Raw genomic sequence first — 18,912 nt, forward strand, 5'->3', positions numbered from 1 at the left:
CTTTGCATGATAAACAGCTTTTCAGTCCTCAGAATATGTATGTGGCCCATATTTATTCACAAGTGCCGTATGTGAGAGCAGACAATTCTGCTTTGGCTGCAGGAGAGTAAATAAAATTATAAATAAGAAAGTAAATAAACAGTCAAATTAAACAGCCAGAGTAATAAGGTTAGCTTTTCAGTTTGTTTTTTTTTTTTTTATATTGATATTTGCAGGGAGAGCTACAGGAGAGGGCAAAATTAATGACAGCACACATAATGCCATTGGGATACTTAGGAGTGTGTCCAATACTTTAAGTAATAGCGTTAATGGCGAATTTGAAGGAATTTAATTTTCGACATCAAACAGCGGCGCCTTTAGAAAGCCACCAGCCTCTCGCCTCCACATGTTTGGGGCTTCCAGAGCTTCTGAACTCGCCTCCTCTCAGAAGGAGGAAGACGAGGAAATCATCTCCGGGGTGGCGGGCATGCAGGGGAGCGAGGCGGCTCAAAACTTCCAAGCAGAACAGCCTCTCGACTCGCAGGGTGACGCTTGTTAGGCTCAGGCCCAGAGGAGGGAGCATGGCCAGTAAGTAAGGTTATTGGGAAATAATTAGCCTAGCCTGGGAATCAGCAGGGATAGCAAAGTCCTCTGGGGTAGAAACGCCAGTGCCCCTGGCCTCGTTTCCACAGCTAATTAACTTTGAAGAGAGCCTATTAATAAGGTTGTCTTCATAGGAAAAGCCTGAAACTATATGCAGGAGGAACTTTTTTTGGCGTGGAGGAGGCCGGGATTCAATTTTATCGCTAAAACACAATGAAAGACAGCAGACACAAGTGTGAAAATAATAGAAAATGAGATGGTTTCTGAGGTGCATTGTGGGAAGTTTCTCACACCACCCAGAAGCCTTATCAGCCTCCACCTAAGTGTCAGATTGTCCAATCAATTCCAGCAGAAAATATGCCCCAGATCGCCTGTTTCCCACTTTTACCTCCTCAGTCCCAGGCGGCCACATGTCCCCTTACCTGTCATCCCAGAAACAGCTGGTGTCACCGCCGCTCATGTCCAGGTTTTCTTAAAAAAAAAAAAAAAAAAGAAAGAAAGAAAAAAAAGGGAAAAAATGGAGCCTGGTAGCCTGAGGCAGTGGGAGGGTGACGCAGGCCTCAGCGCCTAATCACCCCCTCCCACGACAGCTCTCATCAAGACAGCAGCTTCAACAAATCAATCTCCCTCTGACACTTAATTTAGACTGAATTAATTTGGAATTAGGGGCCATTACTGCAATTGGCAGGCGTGGATATTCCCCTAACGCAGGCTGTTATCCTGCTTTGGGGATAAAGAAAAAAAAAGAGCCAGCTTTTCTTTTTCTTTTTTTTTTCTGTAGGATCGACTGGATAAGGTGTTTTTCTGTGCTGATCGCAGGGCTGAGGGAGGGAGACATTGGATTTTCAGTTTAACTAAATCATCACTGTTCCCAATCAGCAGTCAGATTCTGCTGATTGTTTTTTTTTCCTTCCTGTCTTTCTCTTGACACCAAATGGAAGCGAAATAGGTGTTTAATGAGGGTTGTTGCTCTATTGACTGTCAAATTGCTGCCAGGGGCCAATTAAAAGTCTGATAGTGTGCTGTAATAGCAAAGAAAACAATGGATATGGAGAAACACGAGATACAGAACAGCCAAAGTTTAGTACTTTCAGGCCAGAATACAAAATAAATTTAACAACCCACGAACACAGTGCAATGAAACAGCTTTTCCCTGCACAGTAAGTGAGTTGTGTTGCTTTATGTGGGCCTCTGTCTGTCTCCTGCTGGGAGGCAGCAGCTTGAAGTTTACTCAGGGTTCACGACCCAGTGACCCAGAGGTTTGACTGAGACAACTCAGCTCCATGGAGACGCCACTTTGAAAAGATAAACACTCTAACATCACACGTACTACTTCACAGAGACACACACATGGACAACATACACATGAGGGAATGCTTTAAAACATAAAACAGCCTGCATGGGACTTGCTGTGATGATTTAGTTTTACTCACTGGTGTGTCACATATTTGTTTAATTTTTAAATGCATGCACAAGTCAGTGAAAATGTCAGGTTTGACTGCCGGTAAAAGGAGAGTGCTGTCTTTGTAAAGCTGTAAACTGGCACCGATGTTCACACAGAAAAGGCTCAGAGACCAGGAGTGTCATGTTGTGAGGAAGCATTTTAAATGAATTATTTGAGTATTAGGACTAAAGCATCTGTTACATGAACTTTTAAAATTGTGTTTTAGGGCAGGCTGCACAGTGGCTCTGTGGTTGGCACTGTTGCCTTGCAGCTAGAAGATCCCCAGTTCTCATCCCGGCCTGGGCCTGGGATCATTCTGTGTGGAGTTTATATGTTCTCGCTGTGCATGTGTGGCTTTTCTCCAGCTACTCTGGCTTCCTCCCACACTCCCAAAACATGCTGAGGTTAACTGATGATTCTGTAGTCCTGTGATAGACTGGTAACCTGTCCAGGATGTCCCCTACTTTCACCCTATATCAGCTGGGATAGACTCCAGCCCCCCGCAGCCCTAATGAGGATTAAGCGATGTATAGATAATGGACGGATGTTTTAGGGCAGCAGAAGCTGAATCAAACATCCAGCTTGCTTGATGTGGACGTCTATACGAGGCATTTTTGGTGTTTTGGGGGTTGTGCGTCAACTTGTCTGTGACGCTATGCTGCATCGGTATCTGTGCAGAAGCATTAGCTGAACCTTCCAGTTTTCTATTTTTTACTGCTGTTGAAAGCAACAGGTTCTTTAGGTGGTTTTAGAAGATGCTTTAGGGAAGCAGACAAGGCACTTTGAGGTGTGGCTGGAAAGTGGAATCAATTTTCTTCCTGTTGTGTGACCAGGAATTTCTGTATATGATGACGATTACATTTCTGTATTCATATTTCAGAACTCTCCCAATAGCAATAAAAATGAACAGGATAGTTAAGAATAGGATTGCATTAAACACTCATATATAATCAATAACATTCATTAAGTCTACAGTTTAGTCAGGGCCTTGGTACCATGCTATACACTATGGATCAAAATAGCAGTGGCCACACTGCTTTTTGATAAAATTCACACAATTGACAGATGCAGAAATCAGTCAACAGTGAGCAAGAGGTGGAAAGTAACTGAGCACATATTCTCAAATTCTTGCACTTTACTATTATTCTTATTTCCATTTTGTGCTACTTTATATTTCAATTCCACCACACTGAGTCAAATGAAGTCAACTCATGTCTGTTTGTAGAGATGTTGACCCCAAATACTTTACAATGGAAAAGTAAGACTAACATTACAAGTATACTTAATTTTAATATAAGGAAAGATAAAATTTGGTGTTTTTACACATGTATTTCAGGGCTTGAGTTGCTATAACTTAAGTTAATATTTAGATTACTAATATAATCAACAAATACATCGTGATATATTATTGAATAGTAAGGCACACAGCTGTGCATAAAGTACTTAAATTTTAAAATGCTCTTGTCAGCTGCAATATTAAAGTGATATAAATAATTAAGTGCTTCAATATTTACAGTATAATACAATATTGCAATTACTTTTCATCTTATTGTGCATTTTACTGCTTTAAGCATACTACAATATTAATGATACCACTTTTGTACTTTAAGTACAATTTGGAATGCAAGATTCAAACTTTGTCAAGACCCCTGTTTGATCAAATTAAATTATGCCACATTCCTCGGTAAGGTATTTAAATGCAGTCATATGTCTGACCTCTTCAAATAAAACAACATTTATCTACAAGAGTCTTATTTCAGCCTCACGTCTAGTTTTGGCTGTCAGCGTTGTAAACATGCGGTAGATGAGGCATGTGAGGTGTGTGCAGGTCCGTCCAACCATGAGATCAGAGCAAATATTAACCCTGACACACTGCTGTGGAAATACCTCCGAGACTTACAGGGGCTACAGGAGCAGGGCAGTAGGGTGAGAGGCAGGAGAAGAAAGACGAGTGGACGCAGACATTTAGGTGAGCCAAAAGGTAAACTGCGGGACGATGCACAAACATAACCCTGAATACACACATGGACACACACACTGATGCCCTCTCAGCCCTCCACACATTAACACTCCAAACCACAAACACCTCCATCCCTCTGATGACATGTTCCCTCGACACCTCCACAGAGCTGCTGACTAAAGTACAGCCAAGTGCTCAGATGACACACAACAGCTTTAACTCCAACCTAAGAGCACAATTCCTCTCATTTCATTACATTACAGAATGCTGATGAGTTTACATCTCTTTTAAAAGTGCTAAAAGTGTGGATGATATGGATGCCAAAAGTTTTTAGATCAATTTTCCATAAATGTGCAGGAAAAAAAGTAGTAGGTCAGTATGTGTTTTTGTACCTCTGTTGCTCACTTAGGTTTGGTTTCTATTATTTCTATCTTCTTTAAGAACTAAAGGAAGCGTGTTGTGATCTGAGGTGACCATGAAAGCACATGAGGAGGCTGCGGGTTTGCGAATGATCACATTACGAATACATGCTAAAGCTGAGAGCAGACAGTGCGGCCCTCTATTTATTATGTTTTCAGGCCTGGGCAGAATGTTCCATCAGCCTGAGAAATATGACGGTGATTTCACCGACACACTCTCAGGTTTCAGTGCAGGTAGGCTGGAGTGTGTGTGAGTGTGTGTGTGTGTGGACATACGTGACTCGAGTGTATGTGCAGTGAAAGAGGAAAGAGGGAGCGAAAAGAGGAATGGGATGTGAGAGAAGAAAGAAAGGAGATGAGAGATGTGGTGAAAGTTGCAGTCGTGGTGCAACATTTCAGCACCGGACTGATAATGGAGTCAACATACTCTGCACGGGTTTAGGGGCAGGAGGATGTATATGAGGAATGTAAGAGTGATAAATAAAAGCTTTTAGACAATACAGGCTAAAAAACACCCACCTATAGACTACCAGCCAAAAGTTTGCACACACCTTCTCATTCAATGATTTTTATTTCATCTTTTTATACATTGTAGTTTAATACCAAAGACATCAAAACTATAAAATAATACACATGGAATTATGCTGTAAACAAAAAAATGACAAACTCCAGTATTAATCTACATTGTAGAAAATAATACAAACAAGTAAAAAGCATTGAATGAGAAGGTGTGTCCAAACTTTTGACTGTTAGTGTACACAATTTGGTGACACAGTCTGGAAAACTTCATTAATTCCTGCAGAGAAATTACCAACAATATATAACTGTTGTAGTCACTGTCTGCAACACTTATGGAAACAAGAGCCACACGCATTAAGGATGCTGCTTTCAGCTATAACAAGACAACCTGCAGTGTAGTTATCAGAAAACACAGCTTGCTTAGTAGTGTAGATATCACTCTTAATGTCCATAAGTATGTAGCAACAAATGTCAGTGCTTAGGGGTGCTGGTGGGCCAGATTTTCAACCTTTTGTACACAGCTACTTGTTTCCCCCTGTTTCCAGTCATTATGCTAAGATAATTATCTTTTTTATAGCTATATTTCTGTAGCCTTATATTTACCCTGCAAACAAGAATGGTATTGATTTTCTCATCTAACTCACAGGAATAAAGCAAATACGTGTGTAGTACACAGTTACATTACAGTTCTTCTTTAGTCATTAATTTAACTGTTAAAGACTCATCTCTGTGTGTCAGCGTTAGATATTTAGAGTGTTTTTTTCCATGGAAATATTCTCTTTAGGCCTTAATGTGGTTTACTGTAACTGTATACCGTAAACTGCTTCCTCTAGAATGTGCAGATCTATGATGTTTCTGCCTCTTTCGCCATCCACCCTCCACTACTTGTTGCAACTTGAGCACACCAGCTCACCTATCACCCTGATCAGACATTGTGAAACATTCTGCGCAACACAACTGCAAGCTGTGGTGGATCTGCCATATGTGTTCAAACTGGAAACCAATGCTAAAAAAAGATAATCAATATGGAAAGTAATCATTAGTGCAAGTTGATTGGACTGTTTTTATAGGTTTGATAAATACCACAAGTCTGAAACTGTCATTGGTGCGCTGCAGCACATTTGTCTCATAATGTGTCTTGCAGCATATAAAGAAAAAACACACTGTTTTTTCCATTCAGCTACAAAGAACTACAAACTGTGGGCTCTCTAGTGAACTAATCTTCCACATTTTGATCTTTAAACACCCACACAAGTAGTGTGAGAGGATAAAAGACAGTAATTGCCTCATTTTATTAACTTAAAATAAAGAAAATACAATAATAGTAAAACTCATGTATCAAAAAATGATCATGGCTTTTTAAAATGGGATTTCTGTGGCATCATCATGGCTCTGCACAAACAAGATTTGAAGATTATGAGCAACAGAGATGCAGACTAATCGCTGGATTTGTTGTGGTAAATGCCTGAAAATCCTGGGATTTCCTAACGTGGTTTATCCACTCTGAGATACACAGTGGAGTCACATTTTGTCTTTATGGCCTTAAACTATCACAAGCTCAAAACGGCAAGTCACACTGTTAATGAAAGATCTACAAGCTCACTGATTATTACATCCATGTGTACGCCTAATCATGAACTGACTGTTGTGTTTTGATTAATTTTCTTTAGCTTATTTTGCTTTCATCACACTGATAATACACAGAAAAGGTCGAAAGAGAAGGGAGCAAAAACCTTTTCTGAGCCTTCGTTTATTTCTTAGCGTACTTCTTAACATGCCCTTCCCGTGCCACTTCGCTCTCTATAAAACCATGTAGCGTTTCAGATGAACTATTGGTCTCATGGTGCAGACAAACTCCCAGAGTGCTCGGCTAACTGCCTCTGAATGGTGACCCCTGGGAGCAAGGGAGAGGGGTGTCAAGAGAGAACAGAAGAGGGGGTTTTGGAGGAGGGAAAGGGGAGGCACAACAAGATGGGAGATGAAAGAGATAGATGGCAGAAAGGCGACAGAGAAAACAGAGGAAAAGAGGTTTGAATTGGGAGGCGAGGGGAGGGTCGGATGGGGGGAATGAGGGAAGGTCGCAGCTCTCAGCGGAGGAAAAGCTCTCTCTGAGGTAACAGTGTGGAACCACCCAGGGCCTTTTAATAGTTAAATCATATCAATTAACCATGGGACATCAGGGGATTAGGGGTTAATCTGTCCCTTGAGAGAGAGAAACAGAAAATTAGAAAAGGAAAGAAAGGGAAGCAAAAGAAGAGATCATAAATGGACGTGTTGGAAGTGAAATAACTGTCATGATGAATAAGGAGAGCATGAAAAAGCATGTTTCTGATTAATAAAGAAATTGCCTGCTGACGAATTCTTGTCTGCTTACGTTATTACCAATGATGTGGTAAATTACAGAAAATGAGCAGTGTAGCACCACATTTGCATTTCACCACCAGCACCGAAGGGAGCAGAAGTGGCATTTAGGGATTAAAAACAACACAAAACAGGAGATAATCCTGCAGCTCGGCCACACCCGCCTGGGAACTGACTTACGCCGTTTTCATTTTGGATGAGGGCTCGCAAGAAGCAAAGGGGTGTGTATAATTTACCATCCTCCCTCCAAAGCCTCGTGGCCCCCCTCACCCATAAAATTGTCTCCTTTAGATTTAGAAACATACACATTTGATTGAAAATGAAATCATATGCAATGAGAGATGGGATATGAGGTTTGGAGGGTGATCTATATTTGGGGGGGTGGAATGGAGGACTGAGCTTTGGGGGTTTGAGAAAGAGCAGAGGAGCCCCTCTTTCTTTGGTGTAAATGCAAAAATAGCTGAAGTGGGTAATGGAGCCATGAGGTAAGAGGATTAAGATCAGCACAGGGTCAGGACTGATAGGGAAGTATGGGGTGATGGGAGGACAAAAGGATGCGTGGAAGAGAAAGGAAACGGCAAAGAGAAAGAGAGGCAGAGAGAAAGAAAGACATGTAGAGTAAATTGGACAGAGATGGGTGATTTGAGGTGAACAGATATGAAATGGAGACCGGAGAAAGTGTCCTTCTCATCCTCTCTTCTCCATGGGCCAAAGACTTTGCTTCAGACTCATAAGTGATCATATGGGATCTGTGTGTCGCCCTGATAGGGAGCAGCAGGATAATGCTTAACCTGATACTTGGATTGGCTCTGGAGACGGTCCAAGGCGTCTCCGCTGCCAAGAGAAGAGCTTGAAGGCTGCAGGGAGGTACGAGGCTGGGAGTTCAAATGCTGAACGCTCAGGATCGAGCTTTTAAAGGTGATAGGGAAGGATGAGGGAGAAGAATGTGTGTCGAGCAAGAATCCTAGTGATGCACAATATAGAACAAAAGTGAATACATCCCTGTGCAAAATTACTTAAATGTCCCGACTGAAAAATGTGTCACTTTTCGATAAATGCATTAAATCTAAGTTAAACAGTTCGACAGTCCAAACAGCACAACTCTTGTGTAAAATTTAAAAATAACAGTTTCTAATCATGACGTTAAAATTTGTGGAGAGATGTTCTGTTAGTCTTGAGTGACTATTATTTTCAGCTGTGCTTTCCTGGAGAGGTTGTATTGCTCTATCTTTGTCATTAAAATACCACAAAGGTCTTCTATTGGATTCAAGTCAGATGACACACTTGGCCAGGTCATACTTTTCACTTCATCCTCCTTCAGAAATCCTTGTGAGACTTTGACATCATTATCATGCTTCAATATTGCTATTCTGTTGGGTTTGTACAGATGGAGAGTCATCTTGTCAGTATTTTGGTATATCTACATTTATTTGTGGTGTCGTCTCTAAATGTCACAGCCACAACAACTTTTGCACCCTTTTTTGCCCCATGTCATCACACTTCCACCTCTGTGCTTCACTGTCAGGACTATGCATTCACTGTGGTAGTCCTGGTTCACAAAAAAACATTCTGGACACAATCTAAGCTGAACAAATGCTGACCATTATCTCGCCAAAGAATGTGCTTCAAGTATCTGTCAGGTTTCTTTTCATCTTCCAGTACTGAGCCAAACAGCACACAAGAGGGTTTTAAAAAAACAAAAATCTGGTCACCAATCTTTCTGAATTCTTTTACATTTTGGTTAGGTCTCAGCAATCAGATTTTTCAGTTTCTATTCCCATAGTTCCCCAAACTGAAACAGCTCTGGTGTTCATATGTCATTTTATGACCATGTGCATGCAGTTGGGTTAATTGTAAATCACAGGTGTACTCAAATTTGGCTAACAAATCAGAGGTCTTCTAACTTGTGTCAGTGATCACAGTTAAATTCACCTTTGTTAAATCTGTTTTCTACTTCACTGCCTGTATTTTCAATATAATCTTTTTAAAGTATTTGCTTTTTTATTGTTCACAAGAGGAATTACTGTTCAACGATTTGACAGTAGAGAGATATAAAGAGATATTTAACAGGGTATACTATATCACTTTTGTTGTATCCGGCACAACTTTTTTTGATAACATGATCTTACAAAAGGAAACAATTTCTGGACTGTATTTGAATTTTAAAGTATTTGAACATTTGGGGAAATATGCTTAGTTGCATTCTTCTTGGGAAAAAGATAAACGCCTCTCTTATGTCTGTACACCAAAAAAAGAAGCCAAGAGACTGCTAGTTTAGCTTAGTCTGAAGACTATAGAGGGAAAATCTGGTCTGATGTTGTCAAAAGGAAAGCCATTCATTTACAAGCTGCGTCCGTACAAAAATCAAAAGTCATAGTCATATTTACACTTTTGCTTTTGTGCAGACTAAACAAAAGAGACATGACATGCAGTCAATCAATTACCACATCCAGGCTACCGATTTCCCTTGTTTCCAGTCTTTATGCTAAGCTAAGCTAACAACCTCAGGCTCTTGTGTCATAGCAGTATCGATCTTCTCATTTAATTCTTGCTGAGAAAGTGAATGTCAGACTTTTGCACTGAAAGCAAAATCTTCTGAAAATGTGACTGAAAACTACATCAAAACTTGTACGTGTGAAAAATGGTTCAAGGTGGCTGAAGTTTACAAACTTCTTCCTCATAACCATCATCTGTTGGGGCTCAGGCGCCTCATCTAAATGTTCCCCTGACCAATACGCCTTTCCTTTAGCCAATTAGCTGCCATCACAGGATCAGACTCAGCTCTTATTTGTCAGCCAAAGAGGCTCAGCTGCTCGACCCAGGCAGTAGCCTAATGGAGCCACGTTGCCTCCTCGCACCCCTCCCATATCAGACACTCCGTCCCAAGTCTTAATTCACACACTTTGAAGTATCTCAGTCTGTGGTGAGGAGCCACTCAATCAATTACGAATGAAATAATCTCCTTATGATATTCCGAGGTTTCCTCAAGTAGAGGAGGGGGGCAATGCAAGAAGAGATTACGGAAGCCAAATCAGTCTCTCAGCTGCGTCTAAAGTGACAGGGGGAGAATCAGCTGAGAGGATGGTGGGAAATTAAATAAGAAAAAAAAGATTATGTATAAGTGTGTCACCTCCGAACACTGCTGTGAAATCTCTAACCTGATCCATGAGGAGTGAAGGAGCGAGAACGGATTATTACAAGCCGTGTTTAAAAAAAGGAGCCACGATTGCTTAAAAAGCTTTTTGCTTACCACTAACAGAGAACACTGTGTGTGAATATGACTGACAAAAACAAGCAAAGACAAAGGGAGACAATGTGTCATCTTGCTGAAAATCTGACTTTATCTGATAAATACAAAGATTCACCACATATAGTTGTGCTCTGAAACATGTAGAGATAAACATACTATAGGATGATAGGCACAAACCAGAGCTGATAACTGTAACTCAAACAATAAGAGCATGATGCTCCAATGCTGAACTCAAGATGACATTTATACTAGTACATATGTCTGTACAGCAGACTCATCTGAAATTCAGGACACTGTTTCAAACATGCCTGATTTTGGGAGTCAGATTCTATAATGTGAAACTAACTTTCAAACAGACCTGAATCTAAAAGAAAAGAAAAAAACTGCCAATTTTCTTGAAGGTCTAAAAACAGATGAAAAGTGGAGAGAAAAAGAAAGGCTGTTTCCTTCATATTTGTTTTGCCTCTCAATGTCTGGGACTATAAGGCGAGATTATTGTTCTGGGGCCTCAAACTGCCCGAGACTAAAAGTTCAGCTCTGACTGTGTGGCAAGTCATTTGTGGTAATTTGATCAATAGCATTTCTGTTTGGATTTACTAGAAAACACACTGAAACATGACAGGAAACACAAATCATAACTGACTGAAGAAGACTTCTTGTGCAGCGACACACCGCTCCCAGTGCTCCTGCCACATTTGGAGCCCTCACTGGAAGCTTACTTCTGAAAGCAGTTTAAGGCACGGGGTCTTCTTCACAGTGATTCTTCGGCTTGAATTTCATTTTGGGGAAGACGACGAAAGGAATCAAAGGCAGGTGGTAAAATCTCTGAACAGAGCAATGACTGTGTTGGTGGAGCCAAAAAAAACGGATGCTGTGAGCGAAGATAGTGTCACAATGGAGCACCGGATTGCCATCACATCGCTGTTTATGTTGTTTATGCCCAATTTTGGTCCTCACACACATCAGTAAGTTAAAGTAGAACTCATCGTTGACCGTCTGTCTCTGGCAAATTAATTTACAGCACACAATCCCACGAATGTCCAAGAAAACACTAACAATTCTCCTGGTGGTCCTGACTTGACACACCTTCTTCAGTTTTGGACACTGCAAGGTCTTCGACTGTAAAGACTGCTGCTTGGTCTCTGGGTCGTAGCCATAGATGGAATTCTTGTCATTAGGGATGTCCTATATTGGCTTTTTTGCCAATAACCAACATGCCGATGTTGTCCAGCTCTTAATTTCTGATTCCGATATCAACTGATACCGATGCTGATATATGTGGGCTTGGAAATAATTCCAAATCACAGACATGTTGTTAGTCAGGCACAGCAAGCTTGTTACTGCAGCCACACTTGTTTACACGCCTCATGACGCAGTTTGATGATGTGATTATTTGTGCGTCTGTAAATGCCAGCTAAATCCAGGCATTATTTCATCGGTTTTCATGAAAGGCAAATTAAAACAAAAACGATAACGATATTGACCAACATTACGCTTTTATGCCAATATTGGGCTGATAGTATCGGTGGGCTGGACATCCCTACTTGTCACCAATGATGGTCCTCAACATAAAGGTCTGGCGATCTTGGGCTGGTTAATAGAGTTTGTCAAAGACTTCAGCACAGTGCTAAAATCACAAATGTGCACCTGAAAGTGGTCACATAAACGTGTCTAATACAGGTCCACCACTGTACGTACATGAACATGCTACACTCCGCTCATGCACAAGAAGAACAGAACTTTTGGACTGATTAAAGTTTCTGCTTTAAAACAAGTAATATGTATTGTAAATGTCTTGACAAAGCAAACTCTGGGCTACGTACTTTTTTACCCATGACGCCCATGAAAGTTGTGATTTGGGAAAAGAGTAAAATCTCAGAGGATAATGAAAGTTGGACTGGATATCTAAATGGGTGTTGAAATTTAAACCACTGTTTACACTCTTTTTAATAGTAAGACACACGTAATCTGATGCGAGTTCAGTCAGTCTGAAGGTGGATGCCACAAAATGACTGAAGATATGGAACAAAAGGAGAACAGTAGAACAAGAAGAAAGGAGAACTAAGCCATTATTGTACTGTTAATAGAAAAGCATGTGAGTTTCTTTCATTTATTCACAAACCCATAATGTAGTTTTTATTGTAATCAGCTAAATGGAAAATAGTAGTTTTGTGATTATTACGTAACTTTTACTCCCAAATCTACCATCTTTGTTTGTTTCTGTTCCCCTGCGTCAAGTGTTTAGTAAAATATCAATAAATTCCTGAAGCAGCTGATACATGACAACACAAAAAACACCTTTTCCCCCCTTCTTCCAGCCTCCCCCATCTCCTCTGTGTCCCCCACCTATCTTGCTGGAAGCCCTTCTGATTTTCTCCATGGCTGACTGTTGTTTCTGCCGCTGCAAGCTCAGCCATCAGCGAGCATCGATCGCTCGCCTTCATCCTCAGCGTCCCCTCCGTTATACCTGACTATGGCGACTAATTCCCCCATTCTCACCCTTCTTCATCCCAGATTGAGAGAGTCGGAGGAAAAATCAATAACGGTGCCAAGTGGGGAGGGGTCAGGGGTCAACGAGGTCCTTGACAAGTGTGTCAGGGGAAGGAAGGGGTGAGGGAGGGGAGAAGGTGTGTGTCTGTGTGTGTGTGTGTGACTGTATATGAGTGTGTGTTACAGAAGCACTGGTCAAGAGAAACTCAGTGACCAAAGGCCTCGTGGGTGCGAGTGTCAGGCTTGTCAGGGATCAAATTTATGACCATTGATCGAAGCTGTGTGTGTGTGTGTGTGTGTGTGTGTGTGTGTGTGTGTGTGTGTGTGTGTGTGTGTGTGTGTGTGTGTGTGTGTGTGTGTGTGTGTGTTTTAGGTGGTGATGAATGTGTGTTTTTGTTTGGATCACGGTGGAATCTGACAGGGGTGAGGAGTCATCATATAAAGCCCATTACAGCCAAACAAGCCAATGAAACCAATGAATCCCATGAGATGTCATAGTAAAGGCCCTGCCATTCATGTATCCATGTGTCCGTCCATCCATTTATCTGTCCAACTGCGAGGTGTTGATTTTTGAAATTTTACATAGACATTGAGTACTGATATAAATGGTTTAACAGCTTAACTTGCCCCAGTGGATATGCATTTTCTTTGATGCATATAAACACAACAGTTAGGTTTCAGATTTGCACTAGAAAAGATGTACGACTGAATGACAACAAGAAAAGGTCCTGTGTTTGGTTTTTTTGGTTTGAAAAACATGATTGATTTTTTTTTTTTTTTTAAAAAGAGGAAATGATTTGAGCAACTGTTTATCAATAATCGGATGAAGGAAGAGGATAAAAGTAAAAAATATATAAGTATCCTTCAGTTTTCTATAACATGTAGCAAATGTAGTCTATAAGGTCATGAATTTTGGGTACCAAATACTTCCTGGATTTGGGCAGATGACAAAGCCTATATCACATGGACAGAAAGTGTTATGTAGATCTGGAAAGCATGAACTGGATATTTTTGACATTTTTCTGTCTTGGAATTTAGCTGCCATTGAACCAACTCTCATGTCTCTTTATTAAACTTAAAGCTGAGACCAGAAGACTGTTAGCTTAGCTTACTTTAAATACTGTAAAAGGGGGTGACAGCTACCCTGCAATTGTCATACAATGACAGATTTGGTTGACAAAATAGATTAAACTGAATTTATTTGTTAATACAACTATGAGAGGCTGGAATGCATTTTTGCTTTTCTTTGGAAAGACTCAGGTTTACTGTTTTCTCCATTTTTTAGCCATCTGGAACAGAGTTTCATTGATCTTGTCATTTTTTTGTGGATTTGCTTGTAATGTACATTGAGTCTCTATTTTTTTTCTTATCTCACCTGCACTATTTGCTTTTATGGTTATGTTTTTTGTTTTTGGTTTAACTTCCTGTGCAAAATGATCAAGCCCCTCTGAGACACTTTTCTGTTAGTCTGACAGCATCTAAATGTGTTGGCTTCAAGTCTGAATTGCTCACTTTTCTCTCAAAGGTCAGACATAATAACATTTGTATATCACTCAACATTGCACAAGTCTGAATTCCATGCTGTCACATTATTGGTTATGCATGCACGTGATTACATAAGATACTGTTAGGTACTTTTGGCAGCACAACAGGCACCATAAAATTTGTGACCTAATCCTATCTATTGTTTTGTCGAATGTCCAAAACAGCAATAACATGAGAAAGAACTACAGTACAGCATAGTCATGTTCACCTGTCATTAGAAGTCACTTGATGTTCTGTCCAATCTCACGTATACGGCAAATATTACGAGTGTACCACGGCTCTGTCTGTCAGTGTCTGGGTATGTCTGAATGAAGTCATGGTAAACATTAAAAGTGACTTAAGTCTGACAGACAGAATGTCGTCACTGTAACAGAAACTAGAAGTGTTTTGTATCGCATTCCTGAGAGGGTTTAATTCTCAGCAGCTAAAATAAGAGAAATGAGAGAAATGCAGCAAAGATCCCTGGCAAAAAATAGATTCCTTTTCAGATGATTATTATAAAATAATGCCCAAATGGAACATATCTGTGGCAGTTAAAAGCAATAAAATAAAAAATGTGTCACTTGACAGTGTTTAAGTATCCCCATCTGTTATCTAAATGTGTTCCAAATGCAGCTCTGCAGCCCAGACTGCTTTACCAGAAACTCATCTGCCATAATGTCAATTAGTGTTTAGCCTAGAGATCTCCTGCTGCTGCTCAATTTGGCTTTTCATTCCCCACTGTTTAAATTCCACATCAGTAATCGTTCACTGTAATCTTCCCAGCAACACATAATCACAGGCTTTTAACGCCCAGGAATTAGCTCTCACTCCTCCCAGGGGACTGTGTGTTTATGTGAGTGGGTGTGACTTGATGACAGCCGTTAAATGGCTGACATCCGCCTGGTGATACAGGTAATTATTCCTGCTGCACTCCATATGAAAGGAAAACAAAGAAGATAGACGCGGAGGTGACACAAGTTTTGCCTCACAAATAAATTCATGCAAACATGGGTGTTATGGTGTGTTTTAGCTCCAGAGGTGTCCACGGACACACACCTCTACTGTACATCCATGCTGCACATGTGCAGAGGAAATGGGAGGCGAAAAGATGAAGCCTCGAAGAAATCCATTTGCAATTTAAATGGAAATGTAACGAGCCCATGGTGGCAGTGAATTAGCCTGCTGATCAATTGATCATGTCAAGGACAAATAGGTAAACAAACATATCCATTAGCCTCCTGCTCCACCTCCTCCCTGTGCCTCCTGCTGTGGAAGAGTAGTGGAGGATCAGTGAGAGGTGAGATGATGCCATTTGTGTGTCTGTTTGTGCATGAGATGAGTGGAAGTAGGGATGGCAGCAAATACAGCGCGTTCCTTAAAAAACAAAACTCAAGGTGCTCAGTGCAAACACAAATGTAAACACAACGACAGTGACAATAGCGAACCCTGCTGTGACCGTCCTGCCCAGCTCGTTACACAGACAGTTGGGCCCAGCAAGGTTCCTTTCAGAGGCAATGGAGAGAAAAGAGGAGGAGGAGGAGGAGGAGGAGGAGGAGGAGGAGGAGGCCCTCAAACAAGGAGCAGGATGGAGGAAACAGAAGAGACAACGAGTGAAGAGGCAGCCAGAGAACAGCAGACTGGAACCAGACCTGCTGCCTCGCCTCACCCCAATCTGTCCATGTGTTTGTTAAAAACCACATGAACCCCAATCAAGTGCTTCAGTAGTGATCCAACTCTTAATTACTGCTTGAAGAAAATGCTAATTTGCTTCTGCGTGCGTACATTCCTGCGTAGTTTTAACGAACAAAGCCGCCAAGTACTCATTTTCCATCTCTTTTCTAGATGTTTGAATATGGCACATGGCAAAACATTGATGTTCCATAAATCATTATAGTCCAGACTCCTATCAGTCACAGTTGCTTGTTTCTCTAATCTATGAAAAGTCTGTGGAAACTCAATCAACACAACTAATTCATCTTAATAGGAACCCGATGAAGAGCTTCTGCTTTGAATGTCTGTTAGAAGAACTTGATTACAACCTGTTAGTCAAATTTGAGAGATCTGTTTCATGGTGAATGCATCGGGAAAGCTTAAAGTAGACTTTAGAAAATCTGCTTGGTCTAGCGAGAATTTCACAATTTTAAGTTCAACACATCATCCCCATATCACGGTATTATTGCTGCTAATTCTGTTGTATTTAGCGTTGTGCTACATGCTAACATGCAGCCCTTTATATACCATTTAAAACTTGTAAATAGCACCTTAATGAACTGTAAATAAATGATTTACTAATATTTTACAGATCATTAATAAGCCACTAATTTTTCTACTAACTGACAATTTACTTTTGAAATACACAGACATTAAATGTTAAGTGACTGTCACAATTGCAGGTTTGAATTGGAACATATTTGTTAACGCAATATGCAGCTAATGCAGTTTTTTCATAACATAGCAACCCCACAGTTGCTCTTATTAATAGCTTATAATTCATATATCTGCATTAGTAACTGATTTGTGGAGAAAACATGTAATAAGCTGCAGTGTCAAGTGTTTCCAAGAATTCCTCTCAAACAAAAAGTGTTTCTTTCCACACCCTTTGACAGGATTTTTACACAGTCATCAATCATTAATTTGAATCATTTCTGGAATTTCTCGGGTCAAACACATACATACGATCTATTCGGGCTCAGTAAAGACAGAGCTGGAGACACCAGAGAGGATGACAGCTTGAACGTTTCTATCAGGAGTTATTTCATGCAGGCTGCCTGTTCAACGAACAGAAAAAAATGCCACCATCTCCACTTCCAAAGCAGGATAGGATATTACCCTTAGCTTTTGAGGGCAAGGACACTTGGAAAGGCATTTGGAAAATTACAATATCCTAGTGTGTACTGTATCTTGCAGTGTGAATGTGTCTATTTTGGTGACACACTATTACTACCAGCTAATAAGAAAAAAAATGCACTCTGCAAAAGACCTCTAGAAAGAGTAGATTCCCATTTCTTCCTAATTACACAGCCCTTTTAACACATTACATGCGTGCTTCAAAGAGGGGAATTCTACTAATATACACTGTTATAATACTCGATCCTAAATCTGACATGCAAAGGAACAAAGAAAATTAAAAACTGCTGATGAGGAAACAGCAGGTTAATACAGGATGAAGCAAAAGAGAGGAAAAAAAAAAGAGCCACGCAAAAAGAAAGAGCTTTTTAAAGAGGACCATTTGTAAAACAAGGAGTTTAAAGCCAGATTATAGGCCAACAATGACACAATCCCTTATGTTCATTCCTGTAATACGCTGTGAAGAAGAGGATTTATACTTTATTGTGGTGGAATGCATCAAGACTGCCTTGTGTCTCCTGCCTGCCTCTTTGGGAAACATTTCCCTCCTCCTGAGGCCAGGTGTAATCCCTGCATGAAGGAAACACAGATGCCTTCAGCCAAGTGCTGATCAGCCTTATAATGGTTCAAGTATTACGAGTGATACCACCAGAGGGAAAATTCCTTCAATCCAGTCTAAAGCATTTTCTCCACACTGCCTGTGACGCTGCGGAGAACGATGCCTGGTTTGGGTGGCTGCTCGCTGGATCTCTCCCCGGCTCCTCTCCTGGTCTGAGTTGGATTGCATTGGATTGTCTTAATTGTCTCTAATGACTAAATTGTCCCAACTATTTGCTTCATTAGCTCCGTGTTAGCTCTATTAGGAAGGAATGGAGCCGAAGAGGAGAAGGTAATTGAGGGTGTTAATGAAGGCAACACGAGTGCCATTCTCAATGTGACTGAAAATGAAAGGAAAAGTGATGCTTTTGCTTTTTGTTGACAACTTTAACAGACCGACGGGGTATTTTATTGTGAAAGCATCTTGGAAAAATAAGTAACTAATCATCCTCAAAAGTGGAAGAAGAAGAAACAAATTTAACAGCCAGAACAGTAAGTTGTGATGTTAATGAAGATATTTACCACTAATGCTGCAGGTATCCAGCTAGTCTCACCGTCTATCCCTCAGAGCTCCGACTTTAAACTCTGCAGGCTCTCGGTCTGCTAAATCCAGCTCCAGATTAGGGTCCGATTGTCCGCAGTGGAGCCGATACAGTGGGATTTTCTGTAGTAAAGACAGATGTTTGAGAGGAAGTGAAGGGATTCGGGCTAAACAGGGGGAGCTTTGGCTTAGCTGCAAAGATTTGGCCTCATGCACCCATTTCTTTAATTGGAGGATGAACCTCCAGGCCACAGCAGGCATCAGAAGGGCAACACCTGCAGAGTCCAACTAGATGTGGAGTAAAAAGTCTCACTCACAGGTGGACAGTAATGTCTGGATTATGACACACATTTAATGAGACACAACATGCCATAT

The 18,912-nt window shown here is 40.8% G+C and overlaps 1 protein-coding gene across 1 annotated transcript in view; it reads right to left on the bottom strand.

Moving 5' to 3' along the window:
* Nucleotides 1–208: 208 nt before the first annotated feature.
* nsun4 (NOP2/Sun RNA methyltransferase 4) overlaps nucleotides 209–18,912 on the bottom strand; it is a 42,058-nt gene continuing 23,354 nt past the window's right edge. Inside the window, exon 8 of the mRNA XM_035949605.2 lies at nucleotides 209–18,660. Coding sequence (XP_035805498.1) covers nucleotides 18,547–18,660 — 114 coding nt within the window. The 3' untranslated portion in view covers nucleotides 209–18,546. The remainder of the gene's footprint in view (nucleotides 18,661–18,912) is intronic.

The sequence above is a fragment of the Amphiprion ocellaris genome, chromosome 10, assembly GCF_022539595.1.
Source record: "Amphiprion ocellaris isolate individual 3 ecotype Okinawa chromosome 10, ASM2253959v1, whole genome shotgun sequence".
Classification (NCBI taxonomy): Eukaryota; Metazoa; Chordata; class Actinopteri; family Pomacentridae; genus Amphiprion; species Amphiprion ocellaris.